The 23,116-nt window shown below is 40.9% G+C and overlaps 1 protein-coding gene across 3 annotated transcripts in view; it reads left to right on the forward strand.

Annotated features, from left to right (window-relative positions):
* PAX3 (paired box 3) overlaps nt 1-23,116 on the forward strand; it is a 104,413-nt gene that overhangs the window by 58,799 nt on the left and 22,498 nt on the right. For all 3 annotated transcript variants that reach the window (XM_083613844.1, XM_083613843.1, XM_083613842.1), the window contains one exon: nt 17,220-17,425. In XM_083613844.1, coding sequence (XP_083469970.1) covers nt 17,220-17,425 — 206 coding nt within the window. The remainder of the gene's footprint in view (nt 1-17,219; nt 17,426-23,116) is intronic.

Genomic DNA, 23,116 nt, shown 5'->3' on the forward strand with positions numbered 1-23,116 from the left:
TTACTAATATTTGGGAGGAATTGAATGAGATAGCAAGAATGCTCTTATAAATGCTCTATCTGTCTCTTGTAGCATAATCTGTCTCCCTTTTTAAGACCTTGGCATGGTAAAACACTATCCCTATTTTGGCTTTAGGAGAGAATTGACTTCGCTGAGGTTATTCCAATGTAAGCACAATACCCTGAATTCTCTGCCTGTTGACTTTAGGAGTTTTCTGATTCTTCTGCTGTAGTTCCTGTAATAAGATTCTGATGATTCATTCAGAATCATGTTTGCTATTTATTTGATTTTACTTGATTTGTGTGTATGTTGATATTTTATAAACTAAAAGCAGTAATGAAGTTTTTTAAATAAATAAATTGTGAGTGAGGCTGAAGCCAAGATTACTTATCCTAGAAGGAAAGGGTGAAGAGACAAGTCTTGCTGTTCCAAAGGTTGCACTCCTATGTATACTTACTTCTGAGTAAACTTCTCTTGGATCAAGCTGCAAGCATTCATTCTATGAAAGGTTACCTGAGGGACTACATTGCCCCATTTATCACCGTCCATATATTGCAGTGGCCTGGCAACTTCATGCTTCAGGTAGGGCACTGCTGAAGGTATTGCATGCCACGGAGGTGTGCTTAGTTTGTACTAGAAATGAGGTTTTTTAGTGTTGCATCTCCAGCCCTCTGGAATCAACTACCAGCCCAAATTAGACAGACACTTATGGAAGATGTTTTTGTTTAAGAAGGCTTTCCCTGAGGTGTGACCCAGTCATTTCTGAAACATTATTGTGCACCTGCAACAATGGTTTTATTGTTTTTAGTGTTTGTAGGAAAGGTTTATAAATCTGTTCAATGAATGAAGGAAGGAATCTTAAGGTTTTAAAAACTTCTACTATTAGTTTATCTAGTAGCATACACTGCTTCCAAATCCAATGCAGAACAAGCTTCTGTAGGGCAAATTAATACAGCACAGATACACACAGCAGGGGGTGGGGGTGGGGAAGCATTTGACAGCAATATGTAATTGGCAAAGGGATGACTAACTCAGCAGTGATCCTTGGTGTATGGATAGGGGAATTGAAAGTGTGCCTAGCATCCCTGTTTAGTGTCTGAGATGTTGGAGAATATACACTTATATCAAGTTATAGGTTTGTTACTTCTTCATTATTAATAGCCATTCATTCACCTGCTTTTAATTTTCCTTGAGGATTACAAAGATTAGATTTTGAACAAAGGGAAAGAACAGCTCTTAGCATCTGTTTACAAAATGCAAATAAGTGGAAAGAAAGCAAAACAGGGATATTTACATTGAAAATGAAGGAAGGAAAGCTCTAAATTTGGAGAGGGGGGGGGGAGAGGTGTGGTTATATTTAATCCCAGTGAGGTTTGATATCTTCTTAGCAAAACATTTTTTAATAAACCTCTTTGATGGAGAAGAGGAGCACATACACAGCACAATGGCCTGATTCAATTTGTTTCTTTATCAAAAAGTAAACTTAGAGATGTTGGCATGTCCAACAATCATAACAAAAAAACAAAACAAAATGCCAAGCCATTATAATCACCCAATAACCATCAAGTAAGACACAGTTCAAAACATTTTAAATAATCCAGCAGCTACCCAACCAATACTTCCATCACCCCAGACCCCGCGGTCTTCATCACAGGTCCTTCTCTGTGTGCCCCAAGGGATATGCAGAGGGTAGCCACACAAACAGGCCTTTTCGGTGGTGACCCCCTCATCTATGGAATGATCCCTGCAGGGAAATGTACCTGGCAGTATCACTGTCCATTTCTAGATGCCAAGCTAACACGTCTTCATTTACCCAAGTCTTTGGTAGTTACATAAGTTAGCCTCTGCTATGGTGCTCATATTTTAGTGGGGTGGTGGTATAGGACCTGCTATTTGATGAGCATTTTAGGAATTCTGTTTTCAATGTACACAGTTTTAAATGTTCTGGTTTGTAAGTTATTTTATCTATTGAAATTGCTTTGAGACTTTTTGTTGTTGTTGTAAAGTAACTAACAAATGTTGCTACTACTACTGAAAATACTCAAGATGCCTGGGCAAATAAAAAAAGTTCTAAATACTTTAAAATCCCAATCTAAAGTTAACAATATAGCTTAGTCGAGATGTTAAACCTGTGTGTGAGTGTTATCATTTCAGGCTGTAGGTCAGGCTTCTGATATCATTCCAGTAACCTGATCATAAGCCATTTAGAGCTTTAAAGTGTTGTAGGTATAAGTTACATGGGGGCTGAAGAACCTGTGGTCTTCCAGATGTTGTTGAACTACAACTCCCGCGATCCTAGAGCATTGGCCATGCTGTCTGCTGCTGACCAGAGGCAGAGTTCAGCAGCTTTGGTTCGTCATCTCTGGTTTACGGTGTGCATGGGACAGAAAAAAATAGACTTCTGCACTGATAGAAAGCTAATGTCAGAAGTGAGACTACCATAGTGAAAAAAGATTCACAGACCATGCTCTGAGACACATTTTTTTTTTTTAATAAAAAAAATATTATTCCACCAAACATTGCAGAGCTGAGTCTGGTACTGAATTCATATGCCAGGCTAAGCAGTGGTAAAAGGCAGTTCAAACTCTGTGCTGTAAGCATTTTGTATGGTAGTTGTTTGATGCTTTATTATGGCTGTGTAGCCCACGTACAAGGGACGCGGGTGGCGCTGTGGGTTAAACCACAGAGCCTAGGACTTGCCAATCAGAAGGTCGGTGGTTTGAATCCCCGCGACGGGGTGAGCTCCCGTTGCTCGGTCCCTGCTCCTGCCAACCTAGCAGTTCAAAAACACGTCAAAGTGCAAGTAGATAAATAGGTACCGCTCCGGCGGGAAGGTAAACGGCGTTTTTGTGCGCTGCTCTGGTTCGCCAGAAGCGGCTTAGTCATGCTGGCCACATGACCCGGAAGCTGTATGCTGGCTCCCTTGGCCAATAAAGCGAGATGAGCGCCGCAACCCCAGAGTCGGCCACGACTGGACCTAATGGTCCATGAATGGACCTTACGTTTATGTCAGGAGTGCCTCTCCACTTGTGTGAATTGGTGATTCTCTTGGTGGTGATGGGGTATGACATGCTTTTCTGTTGAGGTCCTTCTGCTTCCCTTGAGTTCTTTCCACAACAATGCTGAAAATGCACCATGGATAGCTTTCCACCTTTGCTTCCCATTGGTCCTAGTCTGAAGATGAGTATTGCTGATGAAACCTCTTGTCTCCATTACGGTTAAGGAAGCTAAGCATTGAAGACATCTGAGAACCTCTGGCCTCTCTCAGTGGGATGATTTCTTTGGCGACCTTCTCTGTTTTTGTGGGAAAACATGCAATTGTGTTTAATTGGGCCAAATGACAAGTGCTTTTTAAATAAAGTTTGTTTTGACATTTTGGAATTCTCTGTCAGCTGCAACAACATCTGAAATCCCATCTAGGCAGGATGACACCAATCATGTATTTTATCCAGACTGTGGGAGAGGACAAAAGTGATCCATCCCAACTATGTTCCTCTTCTGGCTGGCAGCACTGCATAAAGGGGAGAGGGAAGGGCAGGGCAGCAGTGGCATGATTACTAGGACAGAGTATAGCAAGACAGAGGTAAAAGCAGAGGCACCTGCAGGGCCACTGCACATCTAGAGCTCCCCTAACCTTGGTGCTACCTCACCCAACCCTGTTCCTGTCCTGGCAACCACAGCACCACCACGTCTCTATCCAATGTGACACTGCTTCTTCTGTCATCTTCAACTATACCTATGTTCTATACATTTGCATATCTTTTTTCCCCTCTGTGGCAAAGGCATTGGGCACTCCAGATATTGCTGGACTCCAGCTCCCAACATCCCTGATCATTGGCAATGTTGGCTGGGGTTGATAGGAGTTGGAGACCAGCAACGTAAGACCATAGGTTCTCTACCCTTCATGTGCAGGTAGACCGTGTTTCTCAGTGTATGAAATCTACTTGTTTGCTGCCTGCCACCCAACATTACAAACCATTTCCTCATCAATTGATACTGATGTTGAGATGGTCTACTTTCCTGGAGATGCTATGGAAATAACCCAGAACCTTTTGCATGCAAAATGCATGTTCTCTTATTGAGCCACATGCTGTACTTCTATATTTACATTGTTACCTAAGAGTTCACGTGGATACAATAGTTCTAGCAAAACTATCAGTACTGCTGCTACTATTGATACATCAGTACGAGTAGATACTGATACAGTACGATGTATCCTGCTTTGGATTTTAAAAATTGTTTCATTCATTAGGTCCATTTCTTCCTTTCTCATGTGCTTCAAGACACACAGAGCAGTACACATTACATGGCAGGTGAATGGGAGTTTCCTGCAACAAACTCATAAAGTATGAATAATATTTGCACCTCTTTAAATCCCCGTTTCAAATCTTTATTAGCAGTAGTGTTTTCTAGTGTGTTCACAGGAGTTCCAAGAAGTATGAATCATTCATGATTTCTTTCTTGGCTATGAGAAATATCAGAGTTAACATCAGTGTACCAATGGCAGTTTTGTTTGCCATGTAGCATATGGAGCTGCTGTTCTGATAGCAAAAAACCAGCTTGCAGATTGGGCTTGTCCTTTGCCATAGCTAAGAACTAGAGATGGGGGGGGGCAGGGTGGAATAATTTCAGTTTGTGTTTGTAGCTGAACGTATCCAAGTCACATTTCCCAAAACAACATGCAACCAGAGACAGAGCCATAAACCCACACTCCTCTGAATTTTGCAATGCAGTTTGCCAGCCAATTGATGTGCACAAAAATGCATATACTAGGGTAAAGTGTGCAAAGAAATCCATTACTGAAAATAGAACACAATAACGAATTATATAAGGGGAAAATTCTTTGCAAAAAATGTGTATTTCTGTCGGAGAAAGAATTATTATTTTTATTGTTATCTCTTTTAACTTACCATTATTTTAATTGTCAAGATGTTATTGGTTTTTTTAAAAAAAATATTATGTAAGCCAAGTATTTTTTGAATAACAGAAACACACTGGGTCATTAAGAATAATAAATAAATAAATCTGTTCATTATTGTCATTTGGTCATCACTGTATAAAATGTGTAGCAAAGCATTCACACAGAAACAGCCTGTGGATTGCTGAGAGGGTGAGAAATTATTAGCATCTTGCAGTTATCATTTTCTTCTTGTTCAGAATTCTGTTCCGTCACTGAACAGACTTCTTTCACAGCTCTTTTATCTAAAACAGAATGTCTTTCTTTTGATGATCTCTGCCATGTGAATAAAGTGCACACAAGCTGATTGTTGACCCAGAATATTAGGTGAAACTGTTCAGTTTTTATTTTTTACCTTTGCATATGATTTCAGTGCTTGAACTGATTTTATTCGAAGCATTTCCAACAACAACAACATTGCACTCAAGGCAGCTCTCGACAGTTACAAAGCATTACAATTCAGCAAGCAACATTTCTACCAATATAAGAAATCCAATTAATAATAATCATGTAACAAACACCATAAGTAAAGCAAAAACTAGCTTTTCGGCAAACCATTAATGTGGTTCAGTGCAAACTCATAACAATTCAAAAATAAATATAAAAAAATCGACATGCTTTGCGGGGTGATCCAAAGACAATAATGTGAGTGGTCTTGTTGTCAGCTAAGTTAAACTGTTTTGTGTTGTGCTGCTGTTCTAATTTCTAATCCACAATTTCTAATCCACTATTTTTTTTTAATGGTACGTTGTAGCTGCCTTAAACCTCCTGACCAAATGTCCCCACATAACTGTTAATATGCACAGTCATTTTAAGCATGAAATGGTTTAGCTAATGATTTATCTCTTCCACTGCTGTGCTTTGGGCAGCTGTATGATTGGCCTCTTTAGCAAGTCAAGTAATTTCTTTAACAAAATGTTAACGCGCAGATGGGCCGTAAGCTGTCAGTTAACCATTATTGTGTGCGCATCTGCTTGCTTTCAATGTACTGCTTGATGTATTCAGTCACTTACTTAGCTGCAGACCTCTGAAAAGCAGAGCCCACTCTGATTGGCAAATAAAATGTTCATTTGTCTCTTCTTCCTATTGTTTTGTTTTGGTAACACATGTCAGCAGCTCAATTACCCAGTTCATTAACAGCTCCCAATGGTCACGATGGCCCGCCGATGATAAGGGCAGCGTTTGTGGCACATATGGGGAATAATAGCCAGTCTCTTGGCAATTGTAAATAATAATAATAAAAAAAATCACTCTTGCCCCAGACACCGTTTCCCTGTACATTGCAGCATATGATGTTTATTGGTTCAAGGCCTCTTCTCCAGAAATAACATTTACAACTAAGTCACCTATTACTCTTCCCATTTAACTGTATTCTGTTTTAGGTCAAAGTTTAGAGCTTTCAATAACCATACTTATTCTTGAATGTACCACTCAAGAAAACATTGTCAGTGGCATATTAAAACATTTGGAATGTTGCAAGTTAGCCCTTTTTGAAGGATAAAAAGGGAGCTTCATTTAAGGTTGTTCAGAGAGAGATACTTAAGCTTGGGACAGCAGTGGTGATTTTTGTAAGAACCAACTAGCAAATTGATGCTTATATTTACAAAGGGTTCACATTGTTTCCAGCCAAATCCCCATTCATTAAGCTAAAGTGTTTGGAGTGAATCAAATTTAGTGTCACTGATATCTATTACACGTAATTCTGGCTACTTTGATTAGGTAGCTTCTGGAGCAAATCATTTGCACATCACTACTATTTTATTCTGAAATACGGTCTGAGATTTGAGATGCTATATAAAAGCAAAATGATTTCATGTTCTTTCTCCTGCTTATGAAATTGAGGGAAATGGCCATTTTTTAACTTTAATCTTTAAACTGATATAAAAAATGGGGTACTTTCTAAAAATAACAAGATGCAGTCCTCTCCACCCTCAGTGCCCTTCAGCCTCAGACTGTTAAAGGCTGTCACAGTGTGACAGTTTAAAAGAGCAGTGTAGGTCAATTTTTCATCACTTTATGTTAACTGGGCAATGATGTTTCATTTGTCAACCCCCTCTCCTCAAAGCCCTTTCCCACCAAGCCTCCTCCCCTCCTCCAAGGAATCCTCATCAAAGCCCCTCCCCCACCAAGCTCCCCTCCCTTAAGCCACTCCCCCTTACACATTGAGCCCTTAAGCCTCTCCCCCTTATACATTCATCCATGCCCCTGTGCCACCACCCACTCAATGTGTTACATCACCACAAGACTGGCTCACTCACCTGCTCTGCCCCAGCCTGTGCCCCCACAACACTCCTTTTGCTCAAATGCTGCAAAACTAGATCATTTGCCAACTCCAGCCCTGCCTGTTTTGCCCATGCCACTGCAGCACCAACCCACCCACTGCCCCATGCCCATCTCATGTGCCCATTTCAACCTCATGCCAGAAGCCCTACACACTCACTTGCACACACTGTTGCTCACCCACTCTGCCCCTGCTTCTCTCTGCTGCTGCAAGCCCAGCTCACTCACCTGCTTTTAAGCCCACCCACCATAAACTTGGCTCACTTGCCTACCCTGCCACCCCACTTGTTCTCACTTCCTTCCAGGCTTCCCTCACCCTGGAGCATGCACAGTCCATTGCCACATGATGACAGAGCAGCACAAATACAGTATAGAGAGACATATTAACTGCAAAATGTAAACACTGAAAGTGGGCATCTGCTCATGCAACAGGGCTTCCCCTTCCTCTCGTCCTCACTGCAGCTTCCTGTACCCTTCTAAATCAACTTAATTGGGACATCCTCCATTAATTTATGTGAACCTTGTTTCCTAAGTGTACTTAGGAATAACAGCCCTAGTCATGTTTATATGCAGCCCCCCTGCTTTTTAGGGACACTTCAGTGGCAGTAGTTTTTCAAGAGGAAATAGAGTTCCTGATGTTTGAGATGAAGAAATTCCACAAAGATCTTCTAAATTTAAATGCCTCAATCCTTCAGTGACAATAAAGCTGTGCCCAATTATGGCAGCGATACAGCAGCAATATTATGTTTTGACATTGGACACATCACAATACAGAAAACAAGGGTGCACTTAGACTCCATCCATCTGAGTCATCATCATCTGTTGATGGGTCCTGGGGAAGTTGAAAATCTTGATCATATCCCATTGAAGGCTTTCCAGATTATGAATAGGAGATAGATCTTATTCTTTCCCAAGTGATGTAACTCATACTACAGCGAAGTTGAAACAGAATCAAGGAAAAGGGCTTACTTTGGGCCAGGAAGACAGGAATAAGCATGGGAAGCATAGAAAATGGGTCCTTTCAGTGTTGGCCCAAGTCATTTGTTGACCAGAGTAGAGTGTAAATGGCACCCATCCCTTGGTAGGACCAGTAGTTTAAGAAGTCTTGTTCTACCATTCAGATCCTCATTCTGCCTTCAGCATATTTCCCCTCATAGTTCTACCTGAAGCAGAGCGTGAAGTTATGCCTCCAAAATATGATAGCATATTCTGACGGATCTGCATGATCACATCTAGAAACTGAACCGATGTAGGTTTTGGTTTGCAGCTATGTTTGGTGAATAAAGCAGTCTTGGAAAGTGCAGATTAGAACTGTCTCCAATGTCAATAACATCTACAGTCTCTAGTACTGGGACATCTTCATCCACAGCACTGTACAGGACAACTGTGGGACAGCAGTAGATGAATCTTCAAAAACATAAGATCCAACTCCTAGGGGCCGAGAGGTCTTCGGCCCCCCAATAAAATATTTGAAGGGGCAGCCCCCCCAAGTTGATTGGCATTGCCAGTCAAATGGTGAGCATGCATCACATCATGTGATTGATTATGCAGGGCAGGGCTTACCTGCCCCCCCAATATTTTATTCAAGTTGGCACCCCTGCTTCAAAATGGCTGGAAGTGCATCACAGCAGTGAGCTGTGAAAAACAATAGACCTTTACCATATGTGGTGTGCCCATAGCGTTGATCACGGTAAATGGGGCATATTTTATAAACCATTAATTATAGAATATAGCCATATTAACATTCTATTAACACTTTCATTCAGCTTGTAATGCTTTAGCAGAAAGAGAAATAAGAATTGTCAAAACAGGACTGAAAAACTCGACTACTGGGAGTTTGGAGACAAGCTGGCTGGAGTTCTTTTGAAACATTGAAACTATCTCCAAAGCACCATGGGTGTGAGTCCAGACCTGTTATTGTTGAGTTGGATAAAGAATCATTTGTATTTAATATGGAACAAAAATACAAGCAATATTAGATACAGGATCACATCTATACCAGAGGTTTTAATTCCAGCCAACACACCTGGATTATGCAGATATAAGTGCCGTGGATGTGACAGATGGTACTATTTCATTTACACATGGTGTTACTTATTTTGATAAGAGGACATCATTGACATTTAGGTCTGCAGCAAGATGTTTTGCTTTGTTGTGATTTCAGGGAGCTGTACTTGCCACTGGTAAGTAATAGTTCAGTTTAGGTGACTGCCTATACACAAGCGGTAGACTGCCTTCTATGGCTTTTTGGAGGTATGGCTCATTCTCAAATATAGGTTGCAGTTCCCTTATGATATGTTGCAGTATCCTGAATTATGTGTTGTAGGTAATAACCAGAGGTTTTATCAGAGATGTTGCTTGTGTGGTTTATGTTGCAAGTATTATGTTCTGTGTATTCACTTAGTAATCACCAACACTGGGAAGATACTTAAGATTTCAGAGAGCCTGTTTCAAACTGCTCATGATCAAGCAAATTTAATCAAAAGCAGCTGCAAAGTAAGACTGGGCTGAAAGCAATAGATTTTTTGATGTAGTCAGAATGCTAACTGCTAGCATTGGTGATGTGTGTATCAGTTTCCTATATAAGGAGGTCTGAAGGTGCGCTGTTGCTTCTTTCTATAAACAGTGGTATCTAGAAAATTAGTATTAGTGGTAGAATAGGAAAGACACAGGTTTATGCTGGGATGGAAAGAAATGAAGACCTAACATGAATGATTTTACACTAGTCTAACAACATAAGGAGGGCCAAGATTCCCCATCCCTTTCCTAAGGTGTACAAGTGGTGTCCGAAAATAACTAGCCAGGAAACATTGATCTGAGTCTAGAGTTAAATGATTGGACTATTGCCACGTATACCCTTTACAGTACTATGGATCTGCAGGTATAGTTCATGAATTCAAGTAGTAGTTGTGTAATGATAGTAGACAGTAGCTTTGTCAGGAACAGAGGTGGATATTGGTTGCAACCTGCCTTCATGTGGGATGGGATCAGTGCTTTTTTCAGGGGGTATTCAAGGGTACACAGTACCAGCACCTCTTTTTTGTTGTTAAAAGGTGTGGCACTTACTATATCAATTTCATGGTGAGTACCAGCACCTATTTTTCTAGAAAAAAAGCACTGGATGGAATGTCAAGTGATTCAACCTTCAAGGTTGCCAGATGGTTCCTTCTGGGAGATTCATAAGATCCTAAGCTTCTCTAGTTTAAGGAGGAAATAAGTAGTGTGTTGTAGCTGGCTGTGGACATGTCATACAATCTTAGGGTGGTGTAAGCATGATAGGAATTTCCTCTGTTAAGGTGTTGAATGCTGAAGATGGATGGGTTTTCCCTACATTACTACTACTACTACTACTGCTGCTGCTGCTGCTGCTACTGCTGCTACTACTATTACTACTACTAAATTTATTACAAATTGCTTATAATCACTGCAGAGATTATAAATAAATGCTTTACATCTATGGGCTGACTTATATGCATGTTATATGTAGGTAGGTATAAATATGCTGGTAGACCTCTGGAACAGAAGGTGCATAGAGGCTGAAGAGAAGAGGAGAAGAGGGAGAAGTTTTGTTGCTCATATATATTACTAGACTCTTCATGGTTTGTGAATATTCTTGCTTAAATGTATAAAGCAAGACAGGATCTCTTGATAGCTAAGACAAACCTAACCAGTGTCTGCAGCTTGCTAGAAAGTCTCAGACCTGTCTTACTGGACCTCCGCAAAGTCCCAGTCCTGCATTCTGTGGCAGAATTTGAACAACTCACTGTTGGCAAATGGTCCAATAGAAATTGGCCAGGAGCCACCTTTGATCTTGAGTGGATCCTCTGGCCCACCCTTGTTTCACTGTAGATTGCCTTTTCAATAAAAACTGCCCAGGTTGGTGAAAATAAACACATAATGTCAATAGAATTAGCTGCTGCTGATGATACTAAGTCTTTAGCAGCAAAGAATTAAAAAACAAAACAAAAACCAGGATTGTCAATTTTTAGAAGCCAAATGCATGAAATATTTCAGTGATTAATCCCAACATTTCATGTCAGTTAAATGAATATTACACAGGTATTGGGTGGGACAACTTCAAGAGCTGCTCAAAAGGCCCAAGCTATTCCCTTACATTAAAGTGTGTGTTGGGTATTACACTCTGAGTTTGTAGGTCCTTATCTTAAACAAATCTGCAATAATGCATGTGGGGCACTTTACTCTATGCACAGGTGGCTGCATACTGACATTAGACCTTCTGAACTTGTCTCCTGCTGCCTAGCATATTCATAAGTAATCTGTACACTCCTCCCAGGGTTGTGAGCACTTGGGGAGTTGCTAAGTGTCAGAATTTATTTGTACCATTTTGATTAGCCCAGACCTGGCAGGGGTTTATTTTCTTTCTAATGACCCCCTGCTGTGAAGCTGAGTATTCAAAAGGAGGGAGGAGAGGAACTGCACAATATTACTGGTGGGAGGAGGGGGAGATGGAGAGAGAGGGAGAGAGAGAGAGAGAGAGAATAGAAAAGTAGAAGAAACTCTGCCTGTGCTGGAAGGAAGCTGTGGGGAGTAGCTGGGTCTAAATTCTTAATTATGTTTAAGATTCCAATGGGAATGTTTCCTTAAATGGAAATGCTTGGGGAAAACAAATCGAAGTGAAGGAGAGAGGCGCTCCGTTTTCCTTGAGACGTTTTCCCACATCCTCCGCTGACAATAAAGGACTCCCTTAACCCCCCCCCCCAGTTAAAATAGCAGCTGCTGAAGCCTTTTGGTTAAAGCAAACAAGGATATAAGAACAACATTTCGCCGTGTGCCGTGTGTACAATTGTGATTTACTGGGAAGCTCCTGAAATGGCTAAACAGATTTCCCCCCTGCCCTTAGAGTTTTTATTTTATTTTAATGTTAAGGTCATGCATTTAACATTTTAAAACTCCCCTGCCTTCCCTAGAGGAGATAAAAAAAATAATTGAAAGGGAGCTTCCAGGTGCTGAAGTCTCTGGACTGAAGAGACATGGGATTAACCCCTACAGAGCATCTATTTCAACCTCATCTTAAAAAAATAAAAATCCACACAATCTCCCCCCTTCTCATCCACTTCAGTTTTCTTTGTTGTCTCCTGCATCCTGCTAGGCAGGTGTCAGAGCCCTGAATGTGGGTAAAAGGCCCTGTTGATGGATACCACAGATGGAGCGTGGAAATTGGCAGAATAGGCCTCGGCCACAGGCCATTTCTAAGGACTCAACAAAAGCTGCCAAATAAGTCAACAAAAATCCCAAAGTTCACAAAAGGGAAAGTGTCATTTGTCATTTACTATGAGCTCAAGGAGGGGCATCGGCCTTCCTTGCACTCCTCCTCCTCCTCCTGCTGCCTTGCACCCGAGTAAACACGGTAGAGGTCAGTCACGTAGATTTTGCCACAGAAAGGATACTTCAGATCAGGGATCAGAGTGCAGGCCTGCTATACACCCTCCAACGTCTGATGAGGTAAAATAGGTGTATTTGGCTTATGGTACGTGAAGAAGGGGTGCAGGGGATCATTGGAAGGAGCTAAAATGAGCCAGTTGCCCCAATGGGGCCTGGTGGTATGCTCTTGAACACCCCACTCCACAACATTACTCTCAAATATTACTCTCAAAGCATAAGTTGCCTTGTAACCTAGAAATGTATTGCTGTGGCTGCATTGCACGACTAACTCACAATGTTATCATCATTTTAAAATTCAGTGCTCTCCAGCAAATTTGTGTGATCCAGGCAGGCTGCTTTTTGTTGGATAAGTTGCAGCTTTAGTTACAATCCAGTGCATGTCACTAGGGTTGCTTACATGCCATACATTTAAAGGATACCCCCCCTCAACACATTCCCCTCAAAGAACTGACGTTTACCTCTCACAGAGCTAAAATTCCCTGCACCTATTGCAACCCATCATTCCCAGGGTTCTTTGTTTTCTTGTGAGGAGGGGAATGTCTTTTAAATATGTTTTAAATGTATGGTGTCCAATAAGGTGTGCAGCTTAACTACAGTGGAAAATGCCACTGCATCTTCTGTGTTGAATGAAAAATAGTGCAAGCTTTAGAGCATCTTGCAGTTAGTCGGGGGAGTGGGGTGGGGCAGGCGAAATATTGCATTGCCTCATCCAGTTGTGTATGACCCCACTCCCCTAGCAATTGATAGAAAACCCAGCTCTGTGTGACTCCAGAGGTGTCATTAAATTGAAATTTGATGCTACATTTGAATCACCCCGTTTTCTAGCAATGCACAGCTAGATGAAAGGGCTTTAAAATATAACTCAACATTATGGTGTTAAAGAATAAGAGGCGAGCATCCCATTGCTAATGAAGCCATGTGCTCTTGCAGCTCTTGAGCGGAAAGTCTCTGTATTCAGATAATTGTAAAGTGCACTGTATTGCGTTTGTAATAAATATATGGTTTTTAAATGGTTGTCATGTTTTGCTCCTATAATTATTCAAATGAAATATCCCACTGAGAGGACAAACAATGAACAGAATGGGTGTTTGTGTGTATTTACTGTTGTTCAGTGTTTCGCCTAGGCATGTCTGTTTATGATGTTCTTTGGGGAACTGATAATTACAGAATTCCATGTGACCAAATCCCTATGAAATTGTGCAAAGATTTTGTGTATAAGAGTGTTAACTTGGATGAAGTATTTCCCGGGGCCACCAAACAGGTCGTGAGGGTTCAAGGGACAAAGAACCACTCTATAATTCTGCAATTCCTTCTTTAATTAAACTTCATGGCTATTCCACTGGCGTTTGGTGCTTATGGGTTTTCTCCTCCCATTCTTTAAGAAGGAATTTGTAATCCTGTGGAGTCTGACTGTTGTTCTGTACTTGATCTTTTTGGAGACTGATTTACACTCCTCCCTTTTTCATCTACTTTGGGATAGTTTGGGTTCAAAGATCTCTGGGGGAGGAGTATGTGTCAGTGAACATTTTGAAAAGTGTAAGGTTCGGATTCCAGCCAAAGGTAAGTACTTTTAAGACCGATAGGACTCAATGGGACAGATTTAAGCATGTGTTTAAATGTCTTCCACTGAGATTTTTGGGACTAAAGGCTTGGCAGTGGCTGGACTGTTCCCACAGACATTTTGTATAAGTGAAATTAGGGGAAATGTTACCAATACAGAAGTTCAGTTCTGTCCTACTCCATGTAGTATCCTAGGCAACATCCATTCAAAGAAAGTGTCATACAGTCTCTATTATTTTGTACTAAGGCAGTTTTCAGATAATCATTCTCTGGCCCAGAGAACGCAGGTGATATCTTACTCAAGGTCTTTCCCACCAATATATATCTGATGGAGAGATGTCATATTTGATGAGTAATTGATATTTTGGAGGGAGGGGAGGAAATAAGTGTATTTCTTTTCCCTAGTGATGCCATGGGGCATTACCCATGATGCTAGCGTGATGAAATAACACACACAGTTAGTGATAGCTTTTGCTTCTCTCTCTGTGTGGATAGATCAGGTTGAATTACAGGAAAACACAATCCCTCCACCACAGTACTACTACTATGGGGGAAGATGACTGAATCCATGGTAACAACTGTGACATTCTTGTGCTAACAAAAAAACAGCATCTGGAAAGGCGCTAAGGCCTCCAAGAACAACCTACATTTGCTCAATGTTGAGACTTTTACCCGTCTTGTGTTTTGACTGAGTTTCATAGACCAGATGCTTTTCTCCCAAAACACACAATTTGGAATCCATTCTGTTTCCATTTATTTAGCTCTTCTGTAACAAGTTGGAAGCAGTTATTAGCTTCTCTGGGAGGGGTGCTCTCTCTGTATTTTGTATTTATTTGGAGATTGAAGGATACTCCTGAACCCAGCTTCCTCTCCTGCAATGATTATTTATTTATTTATTACGAAAACTCCTAAAACACCATTCATACAAAAAAGGATACAGAGAAATTTAAAAGTGACAATAGCAATATAAACTAAAGCAACAATGTAATGAACTTTCTCCTCTATCACAGCATAGCAAATAATCAGAATGTGCCCCTGTGGTGAAATGGATAGTTTACTGGACTGAGATCTGGGTTCAAATCTCCTCTCGGCTATGAGAGTTGCTGGCAGCGCTGGTCCAAGACATTTTGATGCTAGAGGCAAAGTAGAAAATCACACCCTGCTCCATGCCCGCCTGCTGCCCCTCTCCTCCTGCTGCTACATGCCCACCACTCACCTCTGCCCCCAACCTCCTCCTCCGCTGGTCTTTCCTCCTGTGTTGAGGTTTAGTAAAGAAGAAAGAAGAGGAAGAAGAAGAAGAAGGGGGCTGCAATCCTATATCCATTTCCCTGGAAATAAGCCTCATTAACTTACACTTGTACAGGATTACATTGGTGTATTCGCTATATCAGAAAAATTGAGCCAAATATAATATTATAAGCAATCTCTCTCTCTCTCTCTCTCTCTCTCTCTCTCTCTCTCTCTCTCTCTCTGTGTGTGTGTGTGTGTGAGAGAGAGAGAGAGAGAGAGAGAGAGAGAGAGAGATCAGGGCCACCATACCCTTTTTAATTCCTTCCCCCAGGTGGTGTTTCTGATTTGAAGCAATATTCCCCATGGGTGGAATACAGAGGTACCATATGTAGGTGCTACTTATTTAGGACATGCTGTTAAATCATGTTTCTAACTTTCTACGTGCTTATTGTATTGGAGGAAGAGGTCAGAAGTGACATTTGCTGGGGCAGCTGGGGCATCTCTGACTCACTGGCTACTAATAAGCCACCAGAACCTCTTTACTCCTCTAATAGGTAACCCTTAGGCACCAAAGACCACTTCATTGCCTTCAGATCTTCTTGGCAGTTCCATGGCCTTTCTTCTGGGAGAGGGCTTTGTCTTCAGCAGCCCCTAAATTGTGGAATTCTCTCCCCACAGGGGAGTGCATCTGGCACCTTCATTATACAGTTTTCAGTGAATGTTGAAGATGTACTGGGTCCATACTTTGGCTTTTGACACCTGTTGTAGCTGTCATTTGTTTTAAATTGTTTTTAATGCCGTATTGTAAATTGTTGTGTCTTGGGACCTTAAGATGAAGGGTGGGCAATGCATAAAATTCTGAAGAATATGGATGGTAGAGAAATTCAGTTTGGTTTGCGTTATGATGCAAGCCTCTCTAATTCACACTTCCTGAAATAATCAACAGAACAGAATGCAGCTAGAAAGAATCTCTTCTCCGAATTTTGTGATGCAGTTCTCCAACCAAACAATGTCTATATATGTATTTGAGGAAAGTATGCCCCAAAAATGTACATGCCAGTGAAGATAAAATACATTTTATTAGGGAAAATGCTAGAAAATGTGTGTATTAGGCAAAATTGCATGCAAAATATTCATATTAGGAGAAATGTGCACATTCAACACTGACAGATTTCCATGAGGACTTTTTCTATTAATGCAAACTGTTGTGAAAATGTGATGTATTAGAAAAATGGAAAGAAATGGAAATTGATGAATTTGTCCTCCATCAGTATTTGCTAAGTGTGGTCTCTACCAGTCATGGCAAAACCGTAGAAACCCGCCAGCCTTTTAATTAATTGGAAGAGCAGTTTGAACATTTAAATTAACAAACATTGTTCTTTACCTGTTTTAAGATCAAGGCCTTGTGATTTTACTTGACCAGTTAAAGTAACGTGACGCTGCATGGCTTTTGATTTCACACATGCACAGTCATTGGGAAACCAGTGCTGAATATATTTGAAGAAATAACGCAGGCAAGCAAATTGGTATCTGCCTACAGATATTCCAAAAGGCAAAAAGTGACTAGATTAACAGAAGGAAATACTGATAATTATTCATTCATTAGAATTAAATATGCTGTAGCATTCTCTCCAAGACTGTTTAGTTCACAGCACGATCCTGGCTTATTCCAAGAAAGCATTTTTATTCAGTGTCCCCTCCTGTTACTTTAATTCTTGATTCTTCCCTCACCCACCTACCCCCATTCTCTAGCCATAGATTAATTGCTCCATTCTTCATTTCTTCCCAGCTTCAGCACCACAGTCCGATGAAGGTTCTGACATAGATTCTGAACCAGATCTGCCATTAAAGAGAAAGCAACGCCGCAGTAGAACAACCTTCACTGCAGAACAATTAGAGGAGCTGGAAAGAGCTTTCGAGAGGACCCACTACCCTGATATATACACCCGAGAGGAACTTGCGCAACGAGCTAAACTCACTGAAGCTCGGGTTCAGGTGAATATCCTTACTGAAAGAGTTTTAAGATTTCCAGCCACTTTGGTGTATAGACAGAAACACTATTGCTGTTTTTCAAAGCCTGACTCCTAATTTTCCTCACAGTTTTGCTGCTGAGTACATTTGATAACCTAGAGAAAATATTTAGTTTTGTTCATTTCTCATCTTTTCACTGTTCTCCTACTTGAGACTAGGAAAAGGCTGTAGTACTATAATAATGGGTTGTGGAGGATAATCTAAAGTAGGTATAAGCTACTGTTTTTAAATAGATTCCATTATTGAAAAAGAGATTGGTTGAAAAACAAATGATACAAAAATGGGTGATTCCCCCCCCAAAGGAATTGAACTAAATATGGGTGCTGAATCACTATTTGAAGATTTTATAAAAACTCAGTTAATCAGAAGTAGACTCTTTAATTCCTTTAGATGCAATTTTGGGACCTGTGAGCTTTAAAGGCAACAATGAATGTCCATATTTTTCTAAAGCAGTGACCCACAGTTACAAGAAAAGCAGAAGTCTCATTAACATAACAGCTGTCTTAATGTGGCTTTAACCCTGTGACTTTTTACATTCCTTATGGCTTCCTTGGGTTCCCTTGAGACACATCTTGTCTCATACTCACTTCTGTGATCTACAGCCCAGCAAATTCCCTACTATGTTGAACATATGGACTTTTTGCTTAGAACAACATGGGGGGGGGGGACCTCAGTCAATCAATGATTAAAATACCGGGGGTGGGAGGGAACCTTCTGGGAATTAAAGATGAACAGGAGTTTAAGTGGCCCAAGTTGTGAATACTTGTTAAAGTTAAGCCATATTTTACATAACTGACACAGAGGGCTCCAGGGAGATTGTTCTGAGTTTTGTCATTCCAGCAATCACTGCTTCTCGACATCTATGGTTAGGCTGAGTGCCACTGTGTATATATTATTATGGGATAAAGTAGAGCTCCACCCTTCATCTCTTCTTAGCAGTTCATTTCAGTTCATGTCCAGTCTTAATCAAGCTGTAAGAAAGAAAGAAAAGGAACTTGATACAAGAAGTTATGCCTTATACAATGGGTTTTTGAGTCCCCAAATGATATTTGCAACATGCTGAAAGATTGGGACACTATTCAATGGTAAAAATAAGATAGCAAATCAGGGAAAGCAGATCTTAATATCCACAGATCTTAATATTCTGGAATCAGCCCTACTTGGATTCCAGGAACCGAGCCTGGGACCTTAGTCATGCAATTGATGTGCTCTAATGCTGAGAGTTTCAAGGAGGATCATGTACCATAAAGGAGACTTAAAGAAAGGATATTCTAGCAAAGAACAAGCCAAAATATTTTAAAGCTAGACCTGTTACATAGGCTGCCATAGAGAAGACTGTGGTGAAATTCAACATTTGGGAAAAGAAAGATAATTGTCTCAGTAGAGTTTTCGGACTGGGCAATACCCATAGTACCAATAGCTACTTCAGATGGAACCATCCACATCAATGGAATTATGAAGTTGCAATACATCAAGCCTCCAATTACTACTTTCTGTATACAGCGAACCAGTCTGAAGTACTTAGAGGAGGTCACTATGTCAGCAAGCTTGACATGTCCCACGCCTACCAGCAGATGGAACTGGAGGAGGACTGCAAGGAATTTATCAAAAGAAACACCCAAATGGTTTTATACCATCATAATAGATGAGCGTATATCAGGGATGGAGAATCTGTGGCCCTCCAGATGTTGTTGGACTCCATCCCCCATCAGTCCCATCCAACATGGCCAATTCTCAGGGACAATGGGAGTTGTTGTTCAGGAACATCAGAAGGGTCAGCAGATATTCAGATTGGGCTGTTTTAAGAAGCTCCTCTGGTATCAAGTTTCACTACCACCTCATGTGGAGAAAGATAATGGCAGAATCCCCATCTCTGGAAATAAAGCGACCCACTGTTGCTCAGTCCTGTCTTTATCCTTAATAAAACACATAGTGTCTTGGTACGTGGAAAACAGGGATAAACAGCAACTAGTCAGTCCTTTATATTAACAGAGGTAGAGATAAATTTTATTTTAAGGGCTAAATAGAAGCCATACTGGGAAGTTTCCCCTAACAGTTGAAGGAATGTTACCTCAGAGAATAAAGTCCATTTATTTAAGACTTCACCTAAAAAGAGAGAGAGAACAATGAACATCTACCAGGTGTATAGGAGGCAGCCTCCCCATTCTCCTGGGCTTACAGCAAAGCCCAGCCAAGGATGTTATGGGTTCTTTTTTTTTAAGGAAGTGTAGGCACCTGGGGAGGCTGCAGAATGCAGACCACTAGGGAGATGATTTGTAAAATGAAAGGACAGTCAAAAAATCCCTTCATTACACTGAAAGTAAGGCAAGTGCAACAAAAACCCTGCACCCCACCCATGAGAATTTCACCTAAATTTTCTCTTCCCTTTGAGAATTTTTAATGCAATTTCTTTTCTTGGTAATTGCTGCAGAATAGTTGGAGGTGGGGTTTTGAAGGACTTTTCAGAACAGCTTAGTTCAGGTGCTAGCCAATGTAGATGCAGTCAAAGCTTCCCCACTGAAAAATAATTTTGGTTTTAGAGATCTATGAGCCTTTGTGGGGAAATTTTTCTTTGTAGCCTAAAGATACATGATAAAGTGAAGTCTTATTACACAGATATATTTTCTTAACAATTAATCATATCAGGCCACAGTATAGTCTCTTGTGGGAGCAAGTACAGACTATCACTTGAGGCACTTCAAATTAAATTGGACAAATCAGTCAAGTATGTTCAGCTCTGGCAAGGATTCGACTGGATGACCTTGTAGACCTTTCCCATCTCTGATTCCTAATATTTACGTCTTGCCTTTTTTGTTATCATTTTTCCCTTAAGTAGTTTGTAACCGAACAAGGCAACATCCTATTTCCTTGACGCTGGCTGGGTATCCTTTCAAAGCTGCAGTTCTTCCTCAAGGCTTGCCGTAGCGAAATTGGCCTTGACAGTTCAACTGCCTTATCCTAAACAGAGAGTTTCCAATGTGCTTTTAAGGCAACGAGATCTCTTATTCAAATAGGCAAAATGTTTGAAAAGGGAATTCAGAAAGACAATAGAGGATAGTTTCTTCTAAACAGAGTCTGGGCTTTACAAGGATGAATGCCAAATACGTATCAAATCAAAAGAATGGCACATTGATAAAGACACGTCTAATTTAAGCCAGAGAATGTATTCCCTTTGCTGCACTGCTGTACATCAGAAATATTTATGTGTTTTTTGGTTAGTTTCAGTGGCCATGAAGGAAAGGAAAGGGGGGAAAGCAGGAGAGAGAGGACTGGTATGAGGTGGGGAGTTTGAAGATGGAAGGATATGAATTAAAAGGGAAGTAGAGGCAGAACCTCAGTTAAGGGACAAGAAGAAAACCAGGAAGGTCTGCTACTGCAACAACACCGCAAAGGAGATGATGGGAAATACATAGGGCTGTAGTGGTTAGAGTGTTGGACTAAGACCTGGGAGACAAGGGTTCAAATCCCCACCAATCCATGAAGCTCACTGTGTGACCTTGGGCCAGTGGCCGTCTCTCCACTAAATTAACACCACAGGGTTGCTGCGAGGATGACAATGGGAGCAGGGAAATTGTGGACACTTTTTTTAGCCTAGAGAAAAGGTGGGATATGAATGAAATAAATGATACATTGTGTTGTTCTCCCTGTATGTGTCTATCTTTTGCTACCTCCATTATGACACAGCTACAGTGACACCCATCTCATTTTGTTCTGCATGATGTGTATATCATTTTTAGATGTGTGTGTGTGTCTTGGCAAATATATACATAGCTAATATAGCAATATATTGGGAAAAACTAACATTGCAGTCCTATACAGTGGTACCTCAGGTTACATACGCTTCAGGTTACATAAGCTTCAGGTTACAGACTCTGCTAACCCAGAAATAGTGCTTCAGGTTAAGAACTTTGCTTCAGGATAAGAACAGAAATCGTGTTCTGGCGGCGCGGCAGCAGCAGGAGGCCCCATTAGCTAAAGTGGTGCTTCAGGTTAAGAACAGTTTCAGGTTAAGTACGGACATCCGGAATGAATTAAGTACTTAACCCGAGGTACCACTGTACAAGTCCATTCAGTAATTCCATTGAGTTGAGCATGGCTTAATCCCAGGTAAATAGGTATAGGGTTGCAGCCTAAAGGGTTGAAATATGTATGCAGACCTAGCCTAGGGATGGCCGAAAGGATAAGGCGGAGATTGTGTCTCTTGGACACCTTTCTGCTGCTGCTTTGTCCTGTAGCCAAAGCCACCCCTTGTAAACCTCTCCATTTCTCTCTCTGCTTGGTTAGCTGATAACATTCATTTAGGAAGATAGCAAGCTGCCTTAGGCTAAGTCAGACTGCTGACCCATCTCTAGCCCAATATGGTCTGACTGTCAGCCGCTCTCCATGATTTCAAGCAGGCATCTCTCCCAGACTTGCCTGGAGAGGCCAGAGATTGAACCTGGGATTTTTAGCATGCAAAGCAGATACTTCGCCACGCCCCCTCTCTGCTTCCTTGCAAGAGGCCTTTAAATTCTCCTGCCTGCTTTTGAGCAAATGAAAAGCGGTATTTTTTTTAACAGAAGTTATAAAAAGTTAAAAGTTCATTGCGCATAAAATGTTATGTTTGTGTGCATAGTGTATGAAATTTAGTGGAGGTCTGCATTTGCAGAATGTAGCTATAGCAAATGTAAAAAGGTGCTTCTGCAGCTAAAGCTGCAAACAAAAGGGTGGAGTCTTTGATTCAATCTTTATGCTAATTGATGACTCATCCCTGGCAACCTGGGTCTCAGAAGCTACCAGCACACTGAAGAAGCCATTTGCTTATTTGAATCTCTCTCTGGATCTGTACAGTATCTCTCTCTATCTCTTCTGGGACTATATTAACAAGTAAAAGAAAACTGGACGACACTGCTAGTTGTTTAAGAACAATGTGTTGATTTGTATTTACAACTTTTTTGTAACAAGTTTAAAAACAGTTTGCAGTAAAGCTTTGGAGCTCTTTCTTTGTTTGGAGAGGTTATTGATTCATACTCTGCACAATGTCTGAATCATGGAATTCTGCTCCCATAACTAACAAAATGGTGATGGTAGGACTGGAGGTGGTCAGGAGAATCACTGCAGCAAGCCTAGAAGTTCCAACTTTTTTATCCCACCCACTACCTATCATAAATTTGAGAAGCGGACATGAATGGCTTTAAACTAGGGTTGTAGTATGTCCAAAATTTCCCAGACATAGCTGAAATACTGCAGTTGGAAGCAGTGTCTGGGTGGAAATTGCAAAAAAACCAAAAAAAGGAGTCCAGGAAAATCTGGACATATGGCAACCCATGTCAGCAGTTTAATTTTCCTTTAAAATAGCTCTACAACTTTGGCCAAAAGAAAAAAGAACAAAAGGGCAATCCTACTTAAACAGAGTCAGCCCTTGTTCCATCTAGCTCAGCATTGTCTACCCTGGCCCTTCAGGGTTTCAGGCAGAAGTCTTGATGTGGTCTACGTGTGGATAGTTTGCTCTCAAGAATTATATTGCTATGAATTCAAGCCCCATGAAAACAAGGTGGGTAGACAGGTAGCCGTTCACTGCAAGCAGCACACCTGGGGCAAATAGCAGCTGGAGGGGGATGATTTCCATAAACAAACTGATGGAGGAATGTGCTGAAAAGTGTGGGTTGAACAAAT

This window comes from Podarcis filfolensis (assembly GCF_964270895.1).
Source record: "Podarcis filfolensis genome assembly, chromosome: 5".
Taxonomy (NCBI): Eukaryota; Metazoa; Chordata; class Lepidosauria; order Squamata; family Lacertidae; genus Podarcis; species Podarcis filfolensis.